This window comes from Stegastes partitus, unplaced genomic scaffold, assembly GCF_000690725.1.
Source record: "Stegastes partitus isolate 25-593 unplaced genomic scaffold, Stegastes_partitus-1.0.2 Scaffold221, whole genome shotgun sequence".
Taxonomy (NCBI): domain Eukaryota; kingdom Metazoa; phylum Chordata; class Actinopteri; family Pomacentridae; genus Stegastes; species Stegastes partitus.
The window spans coordinates 288,980-314,244 of record NW_007577952.1 but is presented as its reverse complement, the minus strand read 5'-3'; the positions used below and the strand labels follow the sequence as shown (position 1 = coordinate 314,244).

The 25,265-nt window shown below is 40.1% G+C and overlaps 1 protein-coding gene across 2 annotated transcripts in view; it reads left to right on the top strand.

The window, feature by feature from the left end:
* nrxn2a (neurexin 2a) overlaps nucleotides 1-25,265 on the top strand; it is a 78,583-nt gene that overhangs the window by 9,557 nt on the left and 43,761 nt on the right. For both annotated transcript variants that reach the window (XM_008281066.1, XM_008281067.1), the window contains exons 5-10: nucleotides 1,654-1,680; nucleotides 7,012-7,131; nucleotides 7,218-7,599; nucleotides 8,643-8,833; nucleotides 9,053-9,226; nucleotides 10,305-10,424. In XM_008281066.1, the coding sequence (XP_008279288.1) occupies nucleotides 1,654-1,680; nucleotides 7,012-7,131; nucleotides 7,218-7,599; nucleotides 8,643-8,833; nucleotides 9,053-9,226; nucleotides 10,305-10,424 (1,014 nt within the window). The remainder of the gene's footprint in view (nucleotides 1-1,653; nucleotides 1,681-7,011; nucleotides 7,132-7,217; nucleotides 7,600-8,642; nucleotides 8,834-9,052; nucleotides 9,227-10,304; nucleotides 10,425-25,265) is intronic.

The following is a 25,265-nucleotide window of genomic DNA, read 5'->3' as shown; positions in this document are numbered from 1 at the left end:
CTCTCTCTCTCTCCCTGTGTCTCTCTCTCTCTCTCAGTTCATCCTGTGGTCAGGTCCCACCTGACTGTCTCGGCTCTTTCAGCCCTTCAATGGCTTGTCTGCAGTTCAAGGAGAAGGCAGTCAGAGACCTGATCTGTCATTACGCTGAAATATTACCACTTAACTGCTCACACCATAGATATGACCATTGTCGTTCCCTCCCCTCACATTTACTGGTCTGTCCAGTTTAGAGTCACTTCACTGAGCAGGGAGTGTCAGTGATGGACGCACACACACACACACACACACACACACACACACACACACACATGCACATGCACACCTGCAGCACAAAGTCACTCTGGTCTCTGGCTGTCTGTATCCACTGCTCTGTGATGGTTGACAGCTTGAGAGCACTACTCGGCCACGTGACTTATACCGATATATTCACATACAGTTGGTGAGATTGCTGTCATTATTCAGAACATGCAAAAAAAAAAAAAACGAGTGGGTGAATCCATTTTGTGGCCAAAAATTTGAATGTTTCAGAGGGATTTAGAAGATATTAGCTGTTGCAGATATGAGAAAATGTTGGCAAGGCATCACATTTGTGCTGCTGCCATTTTTTCACGGTGTAAGTATCATTGTGGCCGCAGGTTGTGCAAATCGCCGCTTTTCCTCTGCATTTGACTTAGAAAAAATGTCACTATCAGGCCTGCAGAAACAAGCAGGAGACTGTAGCAGTTCTGACTTTACAGCATCTTGAGTTGACGACGGTTCAAGGTTTGGGCTTTTGAGTAGAGGTGAATCAGGCTACCAAGTGTGATAAAAATGACTCTCATGACCTTCTCAGTAGTGTTTTATGAAATTACTCACATCTTAATCACTTCTGAATACAACTAGAATACAGCAAAGAACACACTAGACAAATACGTTACACAATAAACCGTGACGACAAGGACCAGAGAAGGTTAGATTTCGCAGGATACTAATCATTTACTATAAATTCTGCATAGTTCTGGCAGGTTACTACGATTTGCTTTTGTTCAGTCGCCACTCTCACCTGCTCTTTGCAGTACATTCAGTGTGCTTCTTCTCTGAATAGCTTTACAGTACATCATTGCCTTTCCTGTGTTAAAAATCTCCATTATCTCCCCATGAGATGCTCAAATGTAGCACAGGTTCCATTTTTGTTATCCGCTTCAGACAATTATCCTCACAGCGGTGCATGTACGCTGGATTACCCCAAAGGACACGTCAGTAAAACTATCAGTCATGCCATCTGAAACGGTAGAAATCCTGCTGACGCTGAATGTAAACCGCATGTAGCACAGCCCACGTCAGTGCTAAAAATATAATGCTGGTGCACCTCTACTTTTATGGTCAATAAGACTCCCAACTTTGAGCCGGTCTATTGGACTTCCAACTGTGCCAGACACATGCTGAGGTTTTCCTTTCACACACGGTTACTTTTTTTCTTCTTCTTCTTCTAATGTTAAGTAAACAGCAGGGAGGAAAGTGGCGGTTTAGACTCTCGAGGCTGTCCCCGGATGGTGGGCTCTGAAAAGCACTGAACTGTCTGCAGAATGTACCTTGAAGGATGTGAAATATTCTCCTCTTTTGTGCTGTTCTTTTTTTCTTTTAATCTCACCATCTCACTCTCTCTCTCACCAGATTGTATCAGGATAGACTGTAATCTCAGTAAGTGTCTCCTATGATTATTTACTGTACCCTTATTTAGACAACTGTCATATATGCCTCTTGTCTCTATTCCCTTATGGAGCAGAACAGGTTTTTTTTCTCTGCCCCACAATTCTCTTTGTTTACTGTTGCTGTTATCTTTCTCACAAGCATCATTCTAAAGATAAGAACAAGACTTCACTGTGTCAAGCTGCTGTACAGTCGAACATAATTGGATCCTTTTCAGAGCTATACTCATGAAATCCAACAATTTAAATTACACATTTTCTCATTATTTCAATGTAATAATGTTCTAATCAAATGTAGCTAAATTTGACATACAGTAGTCTGCTGTTGTGCTGCCAATGAGTGTGTCATTCATTTGCCTGTGACTAATTTGCTCGCATGCTGATAATTGGGTACAGTTCAAGTATAACCGGCAATTGTCTCTAGTGAGAAGAGCGGTTCTCACTCTCTGTTTAGAGGAGGGGGAAAAAAAGATTTTGTTTGAGCGTAATCAGACTGCAGCGACAGAACTGAGGTGAACTTAGAGGTTAACTTCATGTGTGATCAGTAATTAAGTATGAGACCAGACTGTCAGCCATCAACAAAACTTGTTTTTTCCCTTAAATCTGGAAAGAGATTACAATTTGTTGCAAACCGTTCTTCCCATCTCAGGAGAGAAAGTGTGGCGGATCATACCCAGTTTGAGTAAATCTCCTCGCCAGATGCCATTTTTTTATGATAAATCTTTCAAATAGAGCAAGCGTCTGAATCAAACCACTCATCATACATCGACAAACACTTGTTTTCCTGCTAAAGATTTTAATTGCAAGAGGAATCCAGGACCAGATGTGCCATATATTGCAGGATGAACATATATAATGTCTAAAATCATTGAACACAGAAACTGAATTATACAAACACTCTGAGGAGCACGACAATTAGAAAAAAGAGCATCCGTCAAATACGCTTCAGGAAGTGTGGCGTATTTATACATTTCCGCTCTTTCAAATTCGCATGAATACCAAGAGAAGATCTTCCTCTTGATTAACAGAATTGACTTTCTGGTATTCTATACTCGGGCGTAGGACTTTAGGTCAATAATGGCTGGATTTATGATGCAGATTGTTGCGCTCACCTGATAGCGAGAGACAGGCAATTTAAGTTTTGGTTGAGAATACAGCGGTGTGAGAAACAGATAAAAGCTATTGCCTGCGGAGAGGTGAACAGCTCTCTGATTTAGATCATCCTATACAGAGGAGGCTTATGAATGCTTATAAAAGTTATCACTATAATCGAGTGCCGGCTGAAAGCTTGTTTCCAGCCCTCATGTATGAATAATTCCTGGATACTCTAGAATGAAGACGTTTAAATGCTCACATTCAGTTTCCCAATGATTTGCGGGACAACCTGAACATTAGTCATTACATCGTATTTACGAGCACCTGAGATGAAAGGATCCCATTGCAACAACAGTTTATGTACTCTCGAGCATATCTTGACATTTAATCATGTGTAACTGAAGAATCAATGTCCCACAGTCTGTAATTCTGTCTCATGTTACTCTACTGATCTGAGGTGGAGATTTAGAGGCTATATAGACCCTTTTTGTTTTTATAACACATGTACGAGCCAAATCAACTGTCCGTTATGTTGTGTGGATTGTGTCTCTCTAATCAAGGTAAGTAGAGTGTCTGCTTTCATGTGTGTGGATGATTGGACAGGAAAATTAATTCAGCGACCTCCCTGCAGGGATGCGATTTAAAACATTTTTTTTAAGTATTTTAGGTAAGCGATTCAACAATTTTAAATAGTTCATTGCACCCGATAGAAAGGATATATAATTGTGTAAAAAGCAGATACGCTGAATGTGGCTCATTTTGATATCTGCCTAGGAAATTGCCCTCTCTACCAGCAGATGGCATTCTACCATCATGCACTGTCCACAGAAAATATGTGCTGCATGTGTGCAAAATTAAGCATCTTCCGGATCCATTGCACTGAATCTATGCTGCACCAGTGGCCTCTGAAAAAGCTTTACACTGCAGATGTGACAAGGAATGCTGTATTATTAGATTTAAAGGTTGGATTGGAGTGAAATTTTAAATTGCAGCATCATTTGCATCATCAAATCAGCGCTCTAATATCGTTATATATCTATTTGTTATGACTGCTTTAAAGGATTACCTTACGACTTGATTGCGGGATCAAGAATTCTTCTCAGGCACGATGTCGTGCGAGTCTAGCTTGGTTTTTGAAGGTATCAGAGAGACAGCCCATCTGCAGCAGCTGCTTGGAAGCTGTCCACAACTGGATACACAGTGGGAGGGTAATAGCTGTAAGAGCAAATGTTGCTACAATGCTCTTGATTAATTCTCTGGAATCTGGGGAATAATGGTACACTGCACACTCCTGAAATGAGGCATTTGTTCCACAAAATTACAAAATTACCATAACATGCTTTGATTAACACGCACATCCTGCGTTCAAAGTCTCGGCTCACTCATAATGCTGACCTGTATAACTGCACCATGCCTTTGAAGTTATCTTTGTTTGAAAGTATTAATCAAATTCAATTTTAACTGAGGATCAAACTGGACAAAATAGACCCTTTACATGTGCGGCCTGCTCTCGAGCCTCTGGAAGCTGAGCTTGTGAAGCGAAGGTACCTTGAAAGGAGGCCACATTTCAAAGGGTTTACAGTCAGATGTCTGTGGGAACACACATTATAATTCCATCATTTTAATACCCTGCAGTGTTGGAGATAGATCACTGTCCCTAATGTGAAATGCAGTTTTATTGTGTGTACTTCATTAATATTTACTGAGAGACACGATTCATTATGACCCCACTTTCATATCAAAGACTGTGACTACAATTAATGCTATCAGTTGTGCAAATAATTATTAACCCTCTGAACACCAAGCAGTTCCTCGGTATTTGTGCTCCTGTCACTGTGTCCTCATTTTTCATTGTAATATAAAGTCTTGCACCTCTACGGAAACACCACAACCATGGCCAGAAGTAGAGAAATGTCAGAAATGTCTTTTGTGCAGGATGAAACGGGTATAAGGCCATAAATCATAACAGGACAGAAAATGAAAGCTGAGTTTAGTTGATTTTATTTTATGAAAATTGAAGAAAAAACACAACATTCACAGCATTTTTTTTGTGCCCACAGGTGTTACCAAAACTGAAAACGAAAACGGCAGTTCTACATACTTTTTTACTTCCTATTTCTAATTTGTTTCCATACTTGTCTCCGATCTGCTCGGTGTAAACACAGCCTGCAGTTCAGCCAAGTTCAACTGAAGAGTAGCTGAATTCTTGGCGTGTGGTTGTTGGTTGCAGCTGCGTTCGTCGTAGTTTCTTAGTTGTGCCAAGGAACACAGAATTTTTATGTTTTTATAGAACCTGGTTCATGAAGATGACACATTATGAGTGAATTTTTAAAAAGTTGAAAGTCTGTAAATTGTTCTTGTTTTTATCGTTTCTGGGTCTGATAGATGGTCTAATCATGGCCTTTCATGCCCACCAGCTGGTTTTGGGGTTGAGAGGGTTAATGTTCAATTTAGAAAGTAATTCCACAATCATTGTTTGACTCATCGTGGACAATTTCTGTAAAAAAAAATTATCTAATAATATTGTATTACAAATGTAGCCTGTAGTTTAGGTGAGCTGCTTGCTAAATGTACACCCCCTGGATGTTATTCATTTTCAAACTTCACCCCCAAGTGATGGAGATTGAAGTGATATCAGAGCTCTGTGAAGCCACAAAAGGCTGCAGCAGGCAGCACCATACAATCCGATACCAACTAATATCAGGGCAGGTTCTCTGATGTTGTTATCAGCACAAATGCTTTTTTTATTGTCAAAAGCAGCCAGTGTGACACAATGTAAAATATGTCATCATTTATGAGGGGAATGTATTTTTAATATGGCACTTCTGAATATATTTTCATAATAATTTGCCAAACATGATGCATTTCTTCTTGCTGTTCTCTGTTAAATTCTTAAACAGTGAGCAATGTTCTTAATGTGTTTTCTACCAAAATGGTCGCTGTATGCAAGCTCGCATGTGTAAATACTGCAGCACTAAGAGGAATGCTCAGCACAAGATCTAAAGTGAAGGTTCCTTTTTTTTTTTTTTTCTTTCTGTATTGATACGATTGACACGACTTAAACAAGATTGTATCCTCCATTGATCTGGCCTTTTTCCCTACATATGCAGCAGTCTTTTAAAAGACACGTAAACAGGCTTTGAGGGGTAACGTCTGTGAAGGTTCCACTGAAATGTATATCTTTTTCTATTTTGCTGGTAGAATGTAGAATGGGTTTATATAGCAGCTCGGCTCCGCTCAGAGAAGCACAGATAAGATGAATAGTCCCGACTACCCTGCATTCCACTATCTCCTCTTTCACTGCAGCAAATCTTGTCAGTACCTCTGTTTTCATGATAGTGATTTACAAGGTAAACATTTCTGTTTTTGTGTTGGACATGATTCCAGCGAGTGGTTTGTTTTCCATTATCTAAGTAAATCCATCAAGTGTAAAGAGAGCACGATTTGATGTGATTGATCTGTCTGGTTTGCGTAGTCAATATTCACCAGGTGGATGTTGGCATCACGCGGCGTGCTCTGAAGACACTTGATATGCCCTGGACAAAGTCTGTAGTCACCGTTTTATTTCCCCGAGGATGAAACAGTGAAGTGTTCGGAAACCAGTTGATGTTTTCCATTTATTGCCCTCTGTACGTCCCCTGTAATTCTCCTGCACCCTGAGCTCAATTAGACAGACAAACCCCTAAAGGCGCAGTCAGCTTAGGCATGGCCAATTAGTTTCCCAAGCGATGACAGAACTCCTTTGAACTGCCGTGTCAGCCTGTTGCATAGGCACTGATTCGGGATGACGGTGCTGCAGTGGCAAGCTTCTGCACTGTGACCTATTTTGAAACCAGTGGAGGAAAAAAAAAAAGGCAGAGGATAGTGCAGAAATTTTGAAACTTAAAGATATATGTTTGAACCGGGTCTCTAGATGCGTGTTTCCCCAACAGACATCACTCAAATGACCCTATAAAGGGGACACCAGATGGCATGCTATTTCAGTACGTTTTAAACATTCGGTTTAGAATAGGCTCTATTGTTGTAGTTTTCTTTGTCACATTTTCCTACGTATTGAGCATATGCAAATTATTGCTTGCTTGGTGAATGTTTGTGGCCGTGTGCGTGACTGATAAGTAAATGAATGTATGCTCCCTGAGAGTGCTTCTCCTGTCGAGAGCTTTGTGTGGAAAGAGTGTATACTGAGCTCATGTGGTATGATTGTCACTTGACGCTTTCCTCCTCTTAGGCAAGGGACCAGAGATACTCCTAGTAGGCGAGAAGCTGAATGACAACGAGTGGCACACAGTGAAGGTGGTGCGGCGTGGGAAGAACTTGCAGCTCTCTGTAGACAACGTGACTGTGGAAGGTAAAGTAGGGATAAAGGAGCTGTAGTAACAGCAGCAGAGATATCGAGAGGTATTTGCAATCTGAGCGGAGTGTTTCCCTCCTCAGGCCTCATGACCGGCGCCCATACCCGCCTGGAGTTCAACAACATCGAGACGGGGATCATGACGGAGCGCCGTTTTATCTCCGTGATGCCTTCCAATTTCATCGGCCATCTGCAAGCGCTCTCCTTCAACGGGATGCTCTATCTGGACCAGTGCAAGAACGGAGACATCTCCTACTGCGAGCTGAATGCTCGATTTGGCATGAGGCACATTGTTGCCAATCCTGTAACTTTTCTGACGCAAGCCAGCTACTTGGCTTTCTCCACTTTACAGGCCTACGCCTCCATGCACCTGTTTTTCCAGTTCAAGACCACTAGTCCTGATGGCCTGATACTGTACAACTCCGGAGATGGCAGCGACTTCATTGTGGTGGAGCTAGTCAAAGGGTAAGTGTGCTACTTTGCTACAATCTACATACAGTCCTCGACTGAGGAAAGAAAAAAGGGCTATTTGGCAGAAGCATAAACTATTTATATACTGTATACCTAATTTGTTCCTTTGTAGTCTTTTATTTCAGTGCAACAGTATTTGTCTTGCAAAACTTAAGCCACAAGAACAGGAGCTTTTCTTCTTTCCTGAGCTCAGAATTACCCAATCATGAGTCATGTCTTGAATCCATCAGCCTGCAGCACTATAGAGAGACACCGAATGGCTTTAAAATCATTTGTTCATCATAAATAATTTTGTTAAAGGGAGGCGAGCTGCAAGAGGTGGCACGAGTTCAAAAACCAGAGTCACTCGCATATTTAAGCACATTTGGCATTTTGACACCGACACAAATATGTTCCAAATGTTTTATTCATCCTAAATAGTTGTTGTTGAAGAGCGAAACAGCAGAGGAAGGTTGTTGCAACAGAGCGAGCGAGGCAGCAATTGTATCTTCCCACTGTCAGACCTTGCACAGACTTTCTCCCAGTAAGCAATTAGTCAGCAGGAGGCCTCGTTCAGCTCTGGAGCCTGCAGCAGAAGCTCACACAGACAACACAGACAAAAAATGGCTTCCAACACTTCTGTCATAGATTTCCGGCTGCTAACTGTTAAGTGTGAAGTGTGGCGGCTTATTCATGTATGTTGCTCAACTTTGATTCCATTAAGATGTGTTTTTTGTAAGTGCACTCATCTGATGATTGGATTTAATGACAACATATTGATGTGCTTCAGGACCTACTGTGTTGTTTACATAATTTCAGTGTAGATTTGTATGCATGTGAACAGAATGCTTGAAAAACACAAAACAGAAGAGTAGACATGCATTTAGAATAATATAAACAATGTTTTAATCATATACCAGTCTCACAAGTGACGTGTTTGTACTATTAAACAACCCGTGCACAAAACTGGTAATGCTGTTTTGTAAATGGCGTATGGAATGTGGTGAAACAATTATAGATAAGCAATATTGAATGTAAACATCTGTTCCGTGCTGTAGGTACATCCATTATGTTTTCGACTTGGGAAATGGACCGTCGCTAATGAAGGGAAACTCTGACAAGCCACTCAATGACAACCAGTGGCACAATGTGGTGATCTCCCGAGACAACAACAACGTGCACATCCTTAAGATCGATTCCCGCACTGTCACGCAACATGCAAACGGGGCACGCAACCTGGATTTGAAAGGTGACTTAAGGCTGTGAATACTCGTTGCAGTTAGTAACGCAGGAGATTAGATATTTATGTTTGCCCAAAAAACTATATTCAACTCTTCATTCATTTTCTTCTCCTCTGAAGTTGGAATTGTCTTGCACAGTTTATTTTCTGGAGTGTTTGAATACAATATATGTCTAAATACATGCACCAACATGTATTTTTCTCTTGATCATCATCCGTATCCTACAGGAGAGCTGTACGTCGGAGGTGTTGGTAAGAGCATGTACAGCAGCCTGCCCAGGTTAATAGCATCCCGAGAAGGATACAAGGGCTGCCTGGCATCTGTGGACCTCAACGGAAGACTCCCTGACCTGCTGGCAGATGCCCTCCACAAGGTGGGAGAGGTGGAGCGCGGCTGTGGAGGTGAGGACATCGGAAACACCTGCGAATCATTCCTTGTAATCTGATTTCCTTGTTGTCGCAGCATCCTGTACACGAAAACCGGGGGAGCTGCTGGTTCGCTGAGCTTTAATTACACTACATTTGCCGAACTGTTAAACAGCTGTGTCGAATGCTCCGTTCTGAATAACCAGTGAACACATTCAGCAGTTTTATTCTTCTTGATTAAACATGCTAACATGTAATAACATCAATCCGGAGCAAAGGTGTCCAGCTGTTTTTGTTGCGCTCTAACAAGAAAGCACTCAACAGACTGAGGAAATCTGCCAAGACTTAAAAAGCTCAAATAATCTCCCCAGGTAGCCATTACTTTAACAGAAGAAACACTACACTGGTTATGACAGAATTGTTATATAAGTGTACCCAAAAGTTTGGCGATGACTCTTGGATAAAGGTCATGGAGTCTCAAAAACCATCTTTCTGTTTGTAGCATGACTTGGCAAAGTCGATTTTACACCATTTGCTGGTTAGTAAAAAAGATTCAAGCATTAGAAAATGATTGTGGCAGAAAAGCTGTGGTGGATTAAGGTTCACCAGAAAGAATAAAAAGCATTTATCCACCTCGAGAATGTGACTGAAAATGAAATTCTGAGTCAATCTGAATACAGTTAAAGCTAGCTGTGGCTTAGTGGGACTCAAGAGAAAACAGCTCTTTGCATTCCCCTTGATTTTCGCTGTAATTAATAGGCATGCAATCTTTGCCAGCATGAGCCACGTAAGAAGCAGATGGATTGTCCAAAATTTTTGCTCCTTAAGTTAGAGGTCGAAAGCAGTTGCAAAGACAAACAGTTTTTTGTTTGTTTTTTTATCACTTTGGTTAAACTGCTGTTGTTGTCATTTTGCAGCTCTTATCCTCAGAAGCATGAAGAAAACACATGAATACATTCTAATATGAGATTGTTCAGTTTTACTTTGCTGTTAATGAATGGCTCACCGTTGCATTATTACTGTTGTTTCATTTATTCCCTCTGGATAGCAGTGGAGGTGCATAAATAAAATGGGGAAAAGGACACGTGATAAATGTGCTGTAAACACCCCGCAGGTCCCAGCACCACCTGCACAGAGGACTCCTGCCACCACCAAGGAGTGTGTCTGCAGCTGTGGGAGGGCTTCTCCTGTGACTGCACCATGACCACCTACGGGGGGCCGTTCTGCAACGACCGTAAGTACACATGTGTGACGCCTGACTGTGAAGATGCTGACTGAGATGCTTGGTGAGACGACACTGATTAAAGCCTAAAATCAAGAATTTTTTACATGATAGCGATCCATAAAATAATATTTACTTTAGAAAAAACATGAAGGCGTGTCATCGTTTATTGAGGTTTTTAGAGCTCTAAAGAGGTGACAATGGGCTTTAATTCCAACAGCAAAAGTGAGAAATGACACTTTTAACGTTAATCAAGATGTTTAATCTGATTGATTTCCCACTTTGAGGACATTTACTGTGAAATGAAATGGAACCAATTGCCGTCTCAAAGGTAGGAAATGAATCTGAAGACTCGTGGAGTGCTTTGGGAAGAGATTGATGGAGCTCAATGGGTAAAGAATACAAATAAAACAACAATACTAATATAGAGCTTTAATGAGATCATCAATCTTCCGATTACAAAAACTTGCAAAGTTTGAATGATGCTCTATTATTCATTTTTAATATAGTTTTTTTGTCAGCACTGAGATTGTTTAGTTTAAGTGCACTCCAAAAATTAAACTCTTCCATAAAACTCGTTAATGAGAAAATTTGCATGTATTGTGTCTTCGTCTGAATGCGCCGTGATGTATTGTCTTTGTAACTCAAATGAATTGATTGCGCTCTGATTGCACGTGACACATTGATAACGGCGCATTTCAAAAACCCCTTGTCTGATTGCTGCTTCCACCATGAAGAGCCCTTTGTGTCCAATATAACAGACATGACTTTTACCAGCAGCCTTTCATACTTATAATAGCACAAGATTAACATTAAGCTTATTGGTCCAGTCATGCCGTGTTAAGCTTCATTTGCTGCAGAGCAATTTAGAATAAGTGCAAGAAGTGTGCTTTTGTGGTCCTCATTATTGGAATATGCCATTATGTGGTATTGTTTTAAGAGAGGAACGGACATTACGCTCTGTAGGGGGCTGTTTGAAGATAATTTGATGATAACGGTAAGTGTAAGAAAATCACGACTGTGGGGGAAAAAAACATGCAAGAAGAAAACACACCTCGTCATTGATCATTGATAGCTCATTTATTTGCTTTACTGTGATTGTGGCTTTGAGTAACAGTCTACAGAAAGTAGCAAGTTAAGGAAAACAGAAAATAAAATACCTTCCCTAGCAGATGTTCCATACTTACTGCCATTTATCTGCTTTACCTTGATAGCAGGAAGCTGCTTTTGTCCTCCATTTGTTTCAACAAGTTGTCCAGTGTTACAAACTTACACAAAGCCAAATGTGCTTGCTGGCATCATCTATTGATCTCACCTGAAAATCAATAGTTTGTCCTCTATAGTCATTATCTATTACATCCTGCACTGTGCACCAGAGTTAAATGTATATTATGGTGTTCAAGCTGCTGTTTGCTTTCTGTGTAACAGAGAGCACAGAAGCATTCTAGCCTCTCTTGCTGACTGTTCTTTTTGGGGATGTTAAACCGAATGAGTAAGTTCAGGTAATAGCTTTGGAACTTGAATTCAGCATCTTAGCACCGAGACTTAAAAATAACAATTTAACGCTTAGCTACTTTTACATTGTCCTGTAGAAACTAGCCGTTTTATTTAAATCGGCTTTTTGAATTCCTTTTTTGTAACAACGATTCGAATTGGGCCTTTAATAATTTCTTACAGCAACTTTAAAAAAGTCACAATTCATGTGTTTTTCCGTCTTAAATGGCTTTAATGCATCGATTCTCACATTGCTCCGGTGTCTCTTAAAACTGATCCTTTCTTGTTCACTTTTGATCACCAAGAATTGTAGACGGCAAACCTTTTTTTTTCTTCTTGCCTCCGATTAATATCTTTTTCAAGCAGGTAATAGTTTCAGTCAGCAGTGAGATCCAGCAGCTTGTCCTCTTAGATAAGCAACGAAAAAAAACAAACATGTTGTTGATCTTTATTAACCTTGAAAAGGATTCCAGTCGAGAGAGATTACATACTGGTACGCAGTTGTTCAGCTCCAATTACAAGTTCAAAGGATCATTAAACTCCTCCCAACATCCTGTAGAAACTGCCGCTATTTGAATTTTTCTTCTGCAATTGAGGCGAGTCTGATGCGCATCACATCATCTCGGATGGAATTTCAAAAGGCTGCCTACGGATAAACCTTCTCACCAGTATGTATAAATGTTGCACACATGAATGTACACTGTGTACACAATGTAACTATATTAAATACAGACTGATTCCAGTGATGCACCAGTATTGTCCATGTGTTGTGAATTTTGGACAGGAGCCACCAACGATAAATAATTCAGCTAACTTTCTGAAATCAGAAATGGACTCATATCATTGTTAGAGATAGTTTTAGGATTGCAGAAAAAAAACCCACAATAATAATAACATTCTCAACCAAAGTACTATCTGATTGCAGTTTTTTTTTTTTCTTTTTTGTGGTTTTCATCTAGCGGTGGTCAGGGAGGACTCTCAATCATGCGGGTGGTAAATGGCATGGCTGGCCAATATCAAAGGTCAAACCAATACATCAGCACAACTCGGAGGAAATAACAAGCCTCGTGCTTCACTAGGAGCCATCATCGAAGTCATTAAAACAAATGAAAATGTGACTACAATGTGAAAACACAAACAAATATGTAGGCAGGATGGTGTTTTGTAACCACCAGTATTAGTTGGTGGAGTTCGTCTCACGTACACACACACACACACACACACACACACACACACACAACACCGCAATCTGCTGCTTTGTTTATCTCGCCCAACATGAAAGCCTAACAAATCTCCTCCTCCCACCTTTGTCTTCTTCTGCGTCTGTGCAACCGGCCCAGAAGGTCAACTTTATATCCCAAGAAACCAGCGTTAAAAGGAGAGTTGTGTGTTTTACTGATCAGATGCTTTTTCTTTTTTTTTTTTTCATTATTTGACTCAGAAGAAACAAAGTGGAAGGAATATAGAAAACTTGTCAGACAGCTAGTATCTCTTGGTTGGTTTGTGCCTCAGAACATTGATATTCATATACAGCGAGCAATTTACCAAGTCTGCTGTAAACATCTGTGCTAATTACCTCGAGGTCATTGTTTCATCACCAAAATCACCCAGAATGATGCTCATTTCTCATCCCTTCTTTCTGTAAACATATGGAGTGTGTAATTATTGGTTAACCTCTGCAGTTACAGATAATTGTTTTAGCATATTCATTGCCTGCTTTTGGGCATGCATGTGTGTGTGTGACGCAAAGAGAGAAAGTTCTTGCAAATGTCTACGTGACCATGTGCATATTCTCAACTGGTACATTTCCTGTTTTTGTTCACTTCAGTGTCATTTCATCCATAAATAGATAATGTGACAAATGTATGACTTTGCATGAAATGACACAAACAATACAGCGTTAAAAAGCACAATCAGTGATTTTAACTCAGCGTGGCACAGCCGTTCCCGCGTCTTTTTCTCTGGTCGTCTTCCACGTCCTCCCACCCCGTTCCAACCCCGTCAGTCGACACACAATGACACCCCCCACACACTGAACAAATACATGAAATTCCACCTGACGCGGCTTCACGTAACCGCGGCTCTCGAACCCGTCAGCTTTCTGCGGAGTGGAACCCACCGTCGCTGGTAATTTGTAAGTCAACATTTTCTTTTGAATTGTTTAATTCCCATGGAAGCACGGCAGAGCGTAAATTGAGCCTGTAGCCTCCAGGCATGCCGGCAAGGTACAGTAACATTGCACTAGACAGCAGCTGTCTTCCTCCCCTATTTCATATGCCAGTTAGCAAGCATTGTGTGTAGCTTTTACTTTATTTGTGTCAAAACTACAATGGCTTTCTATTTTCTCAAAAGAAGAGGGTGACATTTGTATTAATTATCAAATGATGCTAAACTGTAGGATGGAGGCTTTGTGTAGACCTGAAGCAGACTGTAGCAAACTCGAGTTTAGATTCCTCTGTCTTATTAAAAAAATCTGAAACTTTTAACAATAATCCTTGTACATGTTTTGGAAATGTTATTGATTCTTTCTGTGGAGTTAAATCTAAAACCCATGTGAATGTGTGGGGAGAAAAGAACTCTGTACTATAGTGTAACAAAACTGGAAGTTTAAGTGCTCAATCAAATCCTATTTTCCTTTTGACCTTCATTTCAGGTGGAGTCATCCACGATTATGAGTGTGTCCCAAAGGCCACAAGGATAATCCAGGCTAGAGGTTCAGACTTAATCTCGCGCCCCGGGACAAGGGCTCAAGAAAACATATTGCTGTTCATAACATGACGGTCTACCAGGAATAGACTTGTGAGACATGACCGGGTCTGGACCTTTTAAAATTAATGGTCTCACAATATCTCCAAGAAACTTGGCTGCTGAGCCTTTTGTCCACTCTGCCAGAAACCTACAGATTTTAAGGCTGACATATACAACAGACTGCAGTTTGAAAGGCTGAGCTCACATTTATTTGTTAGCTGTGTGAACAGACCTAAATGACAGCTACATTCTTTACTTGAACTTTCTGAATCTCAAGTTCCTGGGTGTTCTTTTTTTTTTTTTTTTTGCTCCTGTCACATTTTTACTCACTGTGGATTCATTTTTCTGCACCTCTATGAAAACAGCAAAACCATGGCTTGAAATAATTTAACAATATCTTCTGTGCAGTACACTATAGAATACCATAAATCAACAAAAAAAAAATGCTCTGTGTAAACATAGTCTGTGGTTCAATCCAGTTCAGCTGAAAAGTCCCTGATTTATTTTTTGTCAAGTGGCTGTTGGTCACAGTTAAGCCACTGATGACTTCACATCTGTGTCTTCGAGTGCAGATTTTTTTTTATTATTATTATTATTTTTACAAAATTTGATTAGTGCAAACTGTTGTTTTTTTTTGGCAACATTTTAAATGAGACTCGTAGACTAGTCTGATTTTGATGAAATATAACACTTGTTTTTTTTAGATGAAACTGTCGTTCCAAAACCATTAGAGGGTTAAAATCCACAGATTCTTTGTTGATATGTATATTTCATGTCAATTTAAATATGGCACATTAGAAATTATTCCATTAAAGAAACTGTACTGCATGTGAAAGACATGAGTATGAAGGAGTCGAGGTGTAAGCATCAAACATCAAATTTAGCACAGCTTGTACAGATAAACGACTCTTTCAAAACCACGATCACAATCATTCAATCGTAATATTACATATTGACAAAGTTGCATTTTGTATAACTGAGACAACTTGAATGTAGGAGTTCATATAACAAGGTCTTTCACTGATTTTTGCCTTCAGTGGGTCAAATCCAAGTCCTGACTGAACCCACCCTCCTGCTGGCTTATTATTGCATAATCACATTCCACCATTATACAACATCCTAGAATTACCTGCTGTATGTAGAAATGAGTAAGCGCTAAACTGCTTAATGCAGTCAAAGTAGAGTTATTAACATTATGAAAAGGTCTTACCTGACTTAAATACCAGGTCTGCTTGTACAGTTCACCTTACATGTTCCTGCAGCATGTGTCCATCTGCATTAGATGGTGGATATTTCAGCTTTTACAAACCAAAATATGTTCTACATCCTCATAAAGAAGTGATAGTTGCAATCAGAGTCAGTGAAACCTCATGGATGGAAGTTTTGTTCACAGCAGTGTCTCTTTGGACTCCATTAAAGCTGTTCATCTTCATGATTCCAGTCAACATGGATGATTTTAGTATCACCCAGTGAAACAAATATGCTGTAATTTTTGGACTATTGAGCGCACCTGAATATAAGCCGCACCCACTAACTTCCATCCATCCATCATCTATACACCGTTTAATCCTCGCGGGGGGCTGGAGTCTATTCCAGCTGACTTAGGGTGAAGGCAGGGGACACCCTGGACAGGTCACCAGTTTATCACAGGGCTACACTTAGAGACAGACAACCAAGCACACTCACATTCACACCTACGGACAATTTAGAATCACCAATTAACCTCAACATGTTTTTGGACTGTGGGAAGAAGCTGGAGAACCGGAGAGAACCCACACTGCACAGGGAGAACAGTTTTATTTTTATTTAACCTTTATTTAACCAGGTGAGTCCCATTGAAATTGACATTTCTTTTGCAAACATACAAACTCCACACAGATAGATCCCAGGTGTCCTCACCGGGACGCGAACCGGCGAACTTCTTGTTGAGAGGCAACGGTGCTAAACACCGAGCCACCTTGCACCCCCCTCACTAACTTTAAAAAGAAAAAAAACTTTGTACATATATAGCCCGCACTTGTCTGTAAGCCGTAGGTGTCCACGTTGTAACATGAGATATTAACACAAAAAGATATTTTTAACTTTTAATTAAATACCGACTACTAACATACACAAATACGTACTGTAAGACTTTTTTCCCAACAGTGCCTGTAACACGACTGGTTAAGAAAATAAAAAATACAGTATTCTACCAGGAAAAGTCATTGATCGCTGTCTTCATCTTCCTCCTGCGCACTAAAACCACTAAAGTCGTCTTCTTCAGTGTTGGAATTGAACAGCCTCAGAATTACTTCATCACACTTCCTCAGTCTCTCTTTCGTTGTCGCTCTCTGTGTCGATTTCGTTTTGAGGAAAATTTGTAAAAATCGTAAAAATCCATAAACTAGCCACATCAGTGTTCAAAGCGTGTGAAAAAAGTAGCAGCTTATAGTCCGGAAATTACAGTAATATATTCACTTTTAAGCTTGTAACGTAGATTTCAACTGCAAAGTTTGGAGTTGTATATCAATAGAATTTATTTTCATAAAATTAAGTTTTCTTTCTGTTATTCTAATTATTTTAAGTCATATCACAACGTATGGTTGACAGTCCCAAGAGTTTTAGTTTAGTAGCCACCTGGCTTTGTCAGCTTTGTTCAACATAGAGACAGCCTATCCCATAAATGATCATCTCTGCCAAAACTCTGCTCTTTGTGAGTCATGCGGAAACACTGAGCCCAAGATTGCTGGCGCAGCTCCCTACAGCTACATTATGGAGGTAGAAAAGCTTGGACATTGTGTAATTGACTGGAAGAGCTTACAGGGTCATAAAAGTTAACCTGTGATTTACAGGAAGCATTGCTTTAGTCTCTGCCAAAATAAAAAAAATAAAAAAATCACACAAACTCTTCCTTCAGTGAAATACGTCACAGGTCAATGTCTGACCACTCACAGCATATTTACAGCTTTTTTTTTTTTTTAGCCTTCAAGGCAAAAGTGGAAAACTTGTGACATTTAAATAGATTTGAGAGGAAGTCAAGCACCTGAGGGGATAATGGCCCCGTTGACTTACTGTGGCTTCTGTCTTTGCAGTTTCACACATTAAAAACATCTTTGTTGTCTTGTGTGTTGTACTTCAAGGGTTTTTCTTTAAGGAACGGCATTATATCAGAGGATTTACTATGCAGATACCAAGTGTAAATAATTACTGATATTTAATTTCCTGTTCATCACGACTTGCCAGTTTCTAAAAAAGGGTTATCAATGATCAGATGAGTTAAATATTTCACTCTTTTGAGAAATATTTGATAGGACGCTATGTTGAGACTCGCAGTGACTCATACTGTTTAATAAGCTGTCAAGGAACTCAAGCAGGCGCATGTTTAAATAAAAACTGATGACACTGTTCCGCCAACTGTGCACATAAGAATTTGACTAGACACAATAAGAGATTTTAGTTCATGTGACCCAATTATTTTTGATAAACAGCAATGGTGGGGCGCAAAAATAGAGGAAGGGATTACTGAAATAGCTTGCTTCAACCAATTTACTAAACTGAAGCCATCAAATTTACTGCTATTTGTGGTTGGTATTTAACAGAGCATATGAAGTATGTGTTCAAACAGCAAACAGGCTCAGGGGACAACAAATTGGATCTCATCCATTTGAGAGTTACTCTCCTTGAAATGCGAGAGGATGGCATCAAAAGAAATGTAAAAAAAATGACTAAATTAAATAGTCACTGCATGAAATAAAATGCAAAGTGAAGTCACGTGGCCAAACAGGCGTCGCAGTCGCATCATGTCATCTGTTCATTTACTAAACAATCAAGGAGATTTTAAAAAGTGGACCGTGGCTGAACTTTCTGCTTTATTTCTGCTTGGAAATGTATCAAATGCATTTTTAAACAGCAAGACATTATTCTAATAAAGTATTCTAATTAAGACTTGCATTGCTTTGATATCATACTCAACCCCGAGGAGAGGTTTTCTTTAATATGTCACTTGACACGTAAAAGGCAAATATTTCCGCCAGCTCGTTCGCTGCCAGTTGAAACGTCTTCTCCCTCCATGTATTTATTAGCTTTCTCTCATCAGCATGTCGGAGCGCTTGTGATTAGATTTGAGACACTGCTACTAACAGACTCAATGGGATGTCGACGACACAGTGTTTCTACTTTTAGCTCCATTAACATAACACAATGTTGCAGCACCAAACATCAGGACAGAGGAACCACTTTTTTTCCCCTAAATCCTGTGTGAATCTGTTACAGAGTTGCAAATAGACTGTTATATCACCAAGTATTACTAAAATACAATAATAGAAATTGCTCCCAAACTCAGTCTTGCTCTGAACACGGCTGTCTGATTGCAGTCTCCTCTCACCTCGGTGTTGTCTGTGCCTCAGTCTGCATTGTTCTCGACTGCTGCAGCCTCTCAGGTATTCTCATCAGAAAACAGTGACTGTAGGGATTTCTGTTCAGCTGAGAAAGCTCCAAGTGCTCGCTTTTATGTACATCTTAGCGTTCCTCTCGGTTCATACGGTATTTAGAGAAATGTTGTGTGTCACATTAACACTTAAGTGGTTTTTACCAGCATATTTTTACACTCAGTATTCTGTACTAGACACCGGGTTCACGCTGGGTTTCAGTGATATCGCACTTTTGACCGCACTTTAAAGTGGCTGCAAATTAGAGTCCAATCCAAGATGTTCCAGCATCTTTAGTCTCGTTAATGCAAGCGAATGATTTATTTTATTTTTTTTTTTTTTTTATCCCGGAGGTTAAAGATGTGTTCAGTTATTTTTGATGCTCTGCTGATCTGCTAAAAGAAAGTGATAGCTGCGCAAAGCTGCAAAACGAGGTGTTGATTCACAGTGGGATCCATAGTAACCCTTTCACATAACAGTGAGTCATTTGATTCCGTGGTATACATAAAAAAAATAAATGTGTTTTGTATGGTATAAGCACATTTTTCCTGTATTTTTAAAATCACATTTGTAAACATAATAAATGTCCACATTTCCCTTATAGCACATTTACAATCAAGAGCCAGAGGGCAAATCAGCTATGGTGAATTTAGTTTGTATTTGTTTAGTCTGACTCACTGGATGTAGGACGCAGGTTTAAGCCTGCCATTGGCCACTATCTGCGTGTTAGTTGTCTTTGCAATGGGAAACAACAACAACCACCTCCAGGCCAGCAACCTACCACACTGAGAAGGATTTGGTTGTGCACCGAGCTAATTTTTATCCATCTTAATCACCGTGCTCGTCTGCCTGCATGCAAACGCTCCACCAAAACAATTACGCTCTTTTGAGGGAAGCCAAAGCAGCATCCTTCGCTTAGCCCCGCCCACGACAACTGTGACTGGTTTACAGAAATACAAATAAACCGGAACATTTTTCCCCCATAGCAGAATGATAGTAAGGTGCAGTCAGATCATTCTGCTCTGCAGAGTTGGCCGGCAGTACGAGATTAGTCATTTAGCCAGTCAGCCAGTTGAAAAGGTCCACTTTTTTTTTTTTTTTACACAATTCTGATGCTCATTTATTTCAAATAGTCCAAACAATCTGCCATAGTGGTTAGATAAACTACACACTTATAGAGAAAACATTGAAATTATCGCCAGAAATGTCCATCTTTGCCTGCTTTGTTTTAAAAAAGTAATACAAAACCACAATAACACTGTCCTCAGCTTCCGGAGCTGCCTCTCTGGCCTGACAAAAATTGAGTAATGTCAATTTTTCTTTCCACTTTTCAGGTAATATAATGCAGTGTAAGTGTTTTTGTTTAGCCATTACACCGGTGTGGCTCAGCACTTTGGCCCAGAGTGAAATATTTTGACAACAACTGCATAAATTGCCATGAGATTCACGTTCCGAGTGAACTTTGGTGATTTCCTGACTTTTCATCTAGCGCCATCATAAGGTCAAAATGTCTATTTGTCTAGTACTTTGCTCCAGTACTTCATCTAATAGCTCGGTTTCCATTCAAATGAGCATCACAGGCTCACACAGCAGCTAGTGCGGCTGCAGACTTTGCATGTTGTTATTTTTAGGGCGAACACTGAAGTGCACTAATGCACCGCGTACTTAGACTGTTTGCAGTGTAAGTACCCAGTGCCTTAATGCTCTCATTAGCCTCGAGAATTTACATCATCAGCAATCAGTAATTCTTTCTTCACAAATAAACCTGCTCATTATTTAAAGCGACTAGACATCGCTTCCCTGACCCCTCGCAACCTTTGGGTAAAGTGTCACGGATCAGGATAATTTAATGCAAGCTGATAGCTCATTAGAATGCAAACAGACACAGGCTGTGCTAAGCTATGTTTAACAGATTGGAAAATACAAGCCACACTGCCAGTTTCACTCAGATATGCGACAGGTTATTTCATGATTAGTCATGGTCTCTTATGACTCACCCTGCAAACACTGACTGCTAGAGAGGGAGTTCAATCTTCTGCCAATGTCACACTGACTAACAGAGTTAGGAGAAATATCCAAACCGCTATAAAACACACTTCACTCACTCTGTCCACCAAGGAGTTCACGCCGCAGTTGTGTTGTCTGAGATTGGGAGTTACAGGAGGCAGTCTAGCATCAGGGTGGCTGTTCTGGTTATGTGAGTTCTACTTTCATACCTTTTATGAGTCTAAATGGATTTTGTCACTTCTCTAGTATGCACAAATTAAGCCTTTTGGATTTTTTATGGTATTTCTAAGATGCCTGTGTATGAAAAGAACATTTAAATGCTAAATATATTGACTAAATCTTTGGTAGAACAACTCCTTTAAGAGTTTCAACATGTCAGCACTTTTCTTGATTTGATTAAATAAGCAACAATAGTTTCTCAGATTTCTACAAATCATATCAGGATTGAGTCAAAAGTCTCTCCATAGTTCGAAGGTGCAGTTCGGTATTAGTGGTTGTGTTTAAAACCCTGTGTCTTATACTCGACTAGCATTTGGTTCAACCATAAATAATCAAAAAGAAAATAAATGATTTTTGGTATTATTATAGACTTCCAGTGTCTCACAATCCAGTAAATCCAGATTCAATGTTGGCAGTCTTTGGGATAACCCAATTTCATCAGTATAGCCTGTAAATCAAATACACTTGATTGTTCAGGTAAATCAATCTTCTGCCTCGTCTCATTTGCCTCACATAAGGTTTATTCAATAACACTGAAATTTTTCACCTTGGAGAATTCAATTCTACCAAGCTGATGCTTTATTGCCATGAAACCGACACACATTGAGCGAAAACACTCATTAAAGGCTTATTCTGTGCCTGTGATTTGAGTATCATTTTTACACACTGTAATAAACGCCTGCTTTGTTAAAAGTAGCTGACACTATTGTGTTGTGGAACTCCACTTATTGTCAACATCCTCTACAGTTCCTTCAAGCAGAAAAGACTTATTTTTTATGATAGAGCTTTGCCAATTACCTGGTAGCGCTTGTGCATTTAAAAAGAGGCTGCTGTTCCTTTGCTCAAAGTGGATTAAAACATATTAATCCAGCCGGTGCCGTGCTTTAAACGGGTAGCAAGGAGTATTGCTCCCTAATTACGAGAGTGAAAACAGTGATCATAATTAAATCATGATATGAAATTATATTTGACATTTGCCCTCTTTCATCAGAGAATTATATTATTTGTGAAACTTTGCAAGTAATTGTATTAAAGTAAAACGGAAAAATGTGGAGTTCACAGAGGCGACAGGAGTGCGACGGCTAAAGAACGATTCACGTAATAAAGTGAAGAAGCTTGCTATCTTAAAAATTCAATTTGTAATTTATGTTTAAGAAAAAAAAAGAAAAAAAACCTGCAAGCAATAGCAAGTTCATAACAAGGCTTGGCAATTTAGGCTACCGTCTCAGAGATGCCCCAGAAAACGTGTGCTTTCGGTTGGAAAGCAATTTTCACTATTTCCTAGTTGAGATTATGTGAATTAATAATAGAACTTGATTACTGGTTTGTGACACAGTTACAGTTTTGTGTTCTGGTGAGAATGTGCTGTTTTCAGCGTCGGTCATAATGTTTGCAGTCGCGGTCTATTCATCTATGACTATATCGCTCTGTTTTTCTTTCCGTGCATTCGTGTATAATAGCATGTTTGGGCAAAAGTCAAAGAATATATAGATATCACAAGGGAAACTAAGCAATTTTTTTTCCCTTAACAAAAAACAGTTTGAGGAAAGGAACAGGCACAAACATATACTCCTGGCTTCATCTCATTATGTGTCAGACATAGAATAAAAGGAAAGGCTCTGTTGCAGTATTATAAGCGAACAATAAAACTGAAAGATTCCCCTAAAAGAGCTTTCGGGAAGGCTGTATATCAGTCTGAGAAAGCCTTGGTGTGATGACCGATTTAAACGGCCATAGGCGCTTTCAGACTCCATAATAACAAGATAAGAGCTGGGCAGCAGGCTGCATCTACTGCTAGAGAGCGAGTGTCATATCCATAGAGGATCCATTTGCATTAGAGAGGAGAGTTTATTTTTATAATAACAGGCAATTTGTTAAAGGGGATATTTAGAAATAATATTCATATAAAAGCTATTTATTATAAGGATGATTTCTCAAAAAGTAACAGCAATCATAATATGCCTGCAGGTGAAGTAACCAAGAGCACAAATAATTATGGCAATAAATGGTGTAAAAGTGGGGTCAGAGGCTCACCAAGAGGCTTCGGTACTTCTGCGCACAATGAGTGCAGTGGGTGTGTAGAGATACAAGATAAAATATAAATTGTCTCGCACTGGCAGTTAGTGCCTCCGCTCGCTCTCCCATTTCCAGGATGATGTTCGCCACAGTGTCTCTAAGGCACTATCCATTTTCGGGACTAACATTATGCAAGACTTGATTACCAAGTGGTCAGTCCCCACCCTGCTCTGACTGTCCCTCTGTGCCCTACTCTCCATGGGAACGTGGTGGGTTTCACTTGACACCCAGACCACGCAGCAGCTGAGCCTTAGATGAATGCCAGTCTATGCCGGCTCCCCGGGGTGGGGTGGGGAGGCCGGGGCTTCCTAGTCCCTACTGCAGGGGCTTTGTGAGAGGAGAAAGGTTACATTCAGTTTACATCATAAAGGCTAGACACACACACAGAGGCCTTCAGATACAGAGTCTGCCTCTATCTGGCTTCGTTTCTGTCTTTCTGTCACTCTCTCTAACACTCACAGACACAGTGACACACTCACTTATACATCATTCACCCGCTGTTCCCCTCACAAAGTCGAGCTCCCACTCTGGTGCTCAATAAAATTAGAACCCACTGTAATGAAGAATTTAGAAAGGAGGGAGTGCATGCTGTGCCGTTGTGCTGTGCCATCGACGCTTTGGGAAGCCCGTCTCTTCACTTTGAGTTGAGGATACACTGCACCATTTCAAACTCAGTGGCATCAACTTGAACTTTAGCGTCATCGTTTTTTCTGAAGATCCGACTGTATATATAGGTCAGCGCCGGTTCAGGGGTGAATCGTATAAGATTAGACGCAATTTAGCACAATCTGTTAGCTATAATACAGGCTTGGCATTCAAGTTTGCTATGCTTTTAAAGCAGCATGAAAGGATGTACAGAGCTGTAAAGCCAGACGGTATGTGCTCAGTATACAGATGCATTGAAAATGTAAAATGATTCAATATTATCACAGAGAGGTCAACATATACAGAAGTGCATAATAAATAAGGATCAGGTTGGATCTAACAGAAACCAGCACCAAAGCTACACAAGCGGGTTCATGGACATTAATCCAATTATAGTTTACCTTTGTAGCTGCTCCATGTGTGTAGTGGCACTATCCCTTTTGTAATAGTCCCTTTCCTCCATTGCCATGTCAGTATCATTTCACACGATATTACGATGGCACATTTAGTAACATAAAGTTTTGGGGTTGTTTTGGTGCATCAGCTTGAGTTATCACTGCACATATTGACTCACCTAGTCAAACCAGCAAAAAGAACAGCCTCACATGCAGTCGATACAGAGGCACTGCGCCTAGCAACAGCAGACTATACATCACTCTTGATATACTTCAACACAAGATGGATTTCCATACTTGAGGTCGCAACTGTCGACTTTTCCCTTCAGCCAGAGCAGTCTGGCTGCTGTCTTCAGCTTCCGGAGCTGCCTCCCTGGCCTGATAAAAGCCCGCGTACAAATCCTTCGCCTTCCCCAGCCCACTTCTGTAACCTATTAAAACTCACGATCCATATAAAATTGACATTCAGCAGATTAGTTTATGGAAACAGGGTGTAACAAGGCACTTAGACCGCTGGAATATTCTGCACTGCAGCAACAGTCAGAGCCATCATAACTAACCCATGTAATTGTTGACACGCATGTCCAGTTCTGTGGCATCACCTTGACTAACAAGGTCGCAACGATCGTCAGTGAGATTTCTTTAGAGGCCTGCTGTTTCGAATTGATGCTATTTGTAAGTATATGGTGTTTACCAACCGTGTACATACATACAAATTCATTTAAAATGTCTTTTCATTTCAGATTACAAGATTAATTCTTTTACACACCTTTCAGAAAACCCAGGGCATGGCTAGCTTATTAACAATATACAACAGAACAACAGAAACACCTGTGTAATGTCAATGGAATGATTCATTGATT